At 47.4% G+C, this 3,083-nt stretch overlaps 1 protein-coding gene across 1 annotated transcript in view; it reads right to left on the bottom strand.

Annotated features, from left to right (window-relative positions):
* The window catches only part of LOC125482203 (integrin alpha-5-like), a gene marked incomplete at both ends in the record, with an annotated part of 7,723 nt that extends 5,538 nt beyond the window's left edge, over window positions 1–2,185 (bottom strand). The window contains 2 exons of the mRNA XM_048594214.1: window positions 1,384–1,445; window positions 2,068–2,185. Of these exons, the coding sequence (XP_048450171.1) occupies window positions 1,384–1,445; window positions 2,068–2,185 (180 nt within the window). The remainder of the gene's footprint in view (window positions 1–1,383; window positions 1,446–2,067) is intronic.
* Between the last annotated feature and the right edge of the window lie 898 nt (window positions 2,186–3,083).

The following is a 3,083-nucleotide window of genomic DNA, read 5'->3' as shown; positions in this document are numbered from 1 at the left end:
CACAGCACTGCACAGACAACTCTCATTCTAAATCAATAACAAGTTTCTTGAAGTGTCACAGAATTTACAGGATTGCCAACACATATTGTTTCTGCTCAGAGTGCCAGTTCTATTCTGAACATTTAAACACACTTATATTTCAATGTTTATATTTCTATTCATATAAATTAGAAGGAGTAGGCCATCAATTTTCTCTCGCCTGTTCTGCAATTGCTAACATCAGGCTCATCAGTTTGTGGCCACTTTCCTGCTGTTTAGAAGGTGGTTGGTACACTTGCCCTTATTGGTCAGTACGTTGAGTATAGACACTGGGAGGTCATGGTGTGTCTGTACAGGACATTGGTTAGGGCCACTACTGGAATACTGTGTTCAGTTCTGGTCTCCCTGCTATAGGAAGGATATTGTGAAACTTGAAAGGGTTCAAAAAAGGTTTACAAGGATGTTGCCAGGGTTGAAGGGTTTGAGCTATAGGGAGAGGCTGAATAGGCTGGGACTATTTTCCCTGGAGTGTCAGAGGCTGAGGGGTGACCTTATGGAGGTTTATAAAATCATGAGGGGCATGGATAGGGTGAACAGCCAAGGTCTTTTCCCCAGGGTAGGGGAGTCCAAAACTGGAGTGTATAGGTTTAAGATGAGAGAGGATAGATTTAAAACAGATGTGAGGGGCAACATTTTCACACAGAGGGTGGTGCGTGTATGGAATGAGCTGCCAGGGGAAGTGGTACAATTACAACATTTAAAAGGCATCTGGATGGGTTCATGAATAGGAAGGGTTTAGAGGGATATGGGCCAAATGCTGGCAAATGGGACTAGATCAGATTGGGATATCTGGTTGGTGCGAACTAATTTGGATTTGACCAATTACATATGGTTATATAGGTCCGACAACTGATTAACACAATCAAACCATTGCACACTAACAAACAGCACTATTGAGCTCAGAGCAATGGCTGAAGCTGTTATCGATTGCTCTGTGTGTCTCAGTGGCACTGCCCAGGACTGCCACGTGGGTTAAGCAGACCTGTTGATGAACCCTGTGGGGTGGGGTTAAGAGCCACAAATTCTAAGGTAGCCCTTGTTTAAACCTCACGACATCCCCAATGGATTCATGCAGCTGTAACACAAACCCTGCCGAGGTCAAAACGTGCATTAGGAATTGTGCCTGCTGTCCTGAAACTCAACCCCGTGATGCCACTGGCCTTGCCAACCATTCCAACTTGGAAGGTCTTTCCCTTTAGTTCTAAGGAATACAGCATCCAATAAAGAATGCAGGCTCCCTCCAGGAACTGGGATTCTGGGAACAGTTTAATGTTCAGCATCCCCAGGAAAGCCAGCAACAGGAGCATCACAGCACGGCAAACAAGACGGACTGGAGACACTTACCTCTGTCAGGTCAGCACTGAAACCACCTTGGCAGTAACCCTGGCCAGCTGGCGTGTGCCATTCTGTCAAAACATGAACAGCATCATCACTTACATCACAATGGCAGACCCATCACTACAACTGAGAGTGGCCACACACAGACACACAGACACACACGCACAGACATACACACACAGACACACACGCACAGACACACAGACAGACACACACGCACAGACATACACACACAGACACACAGGCACACAGACAGACAGACACGCACAGACATACACACACAGACACAGGCACACAGACAGACACACACGCACAGACATACACACACAGACACACAGACAGACAGACACACACGCACAGACATACACACACAGGTGCACAGGCACATGCATAGATACACACACACGTACACACAGAATTGCGCGCGCGCGCGTGCACACTCTCTCTGTCTCTCTCTCTCTCACACACACACACACACACAGAGACACAAACACAGGCACAGACACACGAGGCAACAAGTGAATGGAGCAAAATGATAGTAGGAGAATGATTCAAATGTAGTGAAAACACAGTGTGAAGGGGACCTCCGAGTTTTAATTTGGGTTCAGAACTGGGGGATGGGTGCGGTGCTGTCTCTATGGAACACTCCAGACTGATGGCACCACGGGAAAAATACACAGCAGCACTTACTGGTACGACACGGGGCATACTCTAGCACGTCACTGAAGTTCCGCAGCGACAGGTAACAGGTCCCAACCAATTCCCGCTGCTGCTCACTGCCTCTCCATTTGTAGCGAGGTGCACACGCCTAGAGACAAGAGAAACAGACTGAGAGAAGATCCCGAAAGCAACTGAAAATCCCAGGAAGACCATTCTCCCTACGTTGGCACTTGGTAGCTGCTGAGCTGTCTCAGAAAAAGTGTCATCTATGGGCTGTTTAAAATAATTACCAACTTGAAATCCATGTATTCTTAAAGTTGTCCTTTTTAGGTCATCACTGAGCACTCACTCCTTCCAATATCTGCACAACCCACAAACAGAAGCTCATAAAGAAACTGGGAGGAGAAAATCCCAGGCTTCCAACTCGACCATTAAACATTATTGCTAGGACACAAACAGATAGTTTCTGAGTCTGTCCAGGGATGTTACTACACACCTTGACAGCATGAGGGACTTGAACCCGGGCCTCCTGGCTCAGAGGTAGAGACACCATCACCATCACCACACCATAAAAGCCCTGACTAGACAAGTGTAACTCGGACCAAATTGCTGTCATGCAATAAAACACAACTTGTTCACACAAGTGCCTCTGCTTGTTAGGACTCACTTGTGGTTTTCCCTCTTCCACTGTAAACCAATCAGGCCCTTCCACCCAGCAAAGGGGAGGGAACTGGTGGTAGCCTCCTTCTCCTCACAAACACAACATGACTCACCTCAAACAGACGCACAAAAAGTTGGAGAAACTCAACTGGACACACCACATAAACACAGTGGCTACAAGAGCAGGTCAGATGTTAGGAATACTGCGGCAAGTGACTCCCCAAAGCCTGTTCACCATCTACAAGGCACAAGTCAGAAGTGTGATGGAATACTCCCCACTTGCCTGGATGGATGCAGCTCCAACAACACTCAAGAAGCTTGGCGCCATCCAGGACAAAGCAGCTCCCGCTTGAATGGTACCACATCCACAAGTATCCACTCCCTCC

The sequence above is a fragment of the Rhincodon typus genome, unplaced genomic scaffold, assembly GCF_021869965.1.
Source record: "Rhincodon typus isolate 14 unplaced genomic scaffold, sRhiTyp1.1 hic_rhity00007040, whole genome shotgun sequence".
Classification (NCBI taxonomy): domain Eukaryota; kingdom Metazoa; phylum Chordata; class Chondrichthyes; order Orectolobiformes; family Rhincodontidae; genus Rhincodon; species Rhincodon typus.
The sequence above is the reverse complement of the archived record's forward strand: the minus strand, read 5'-3'. Positions and strand labels throughout refer to the sequence as shown.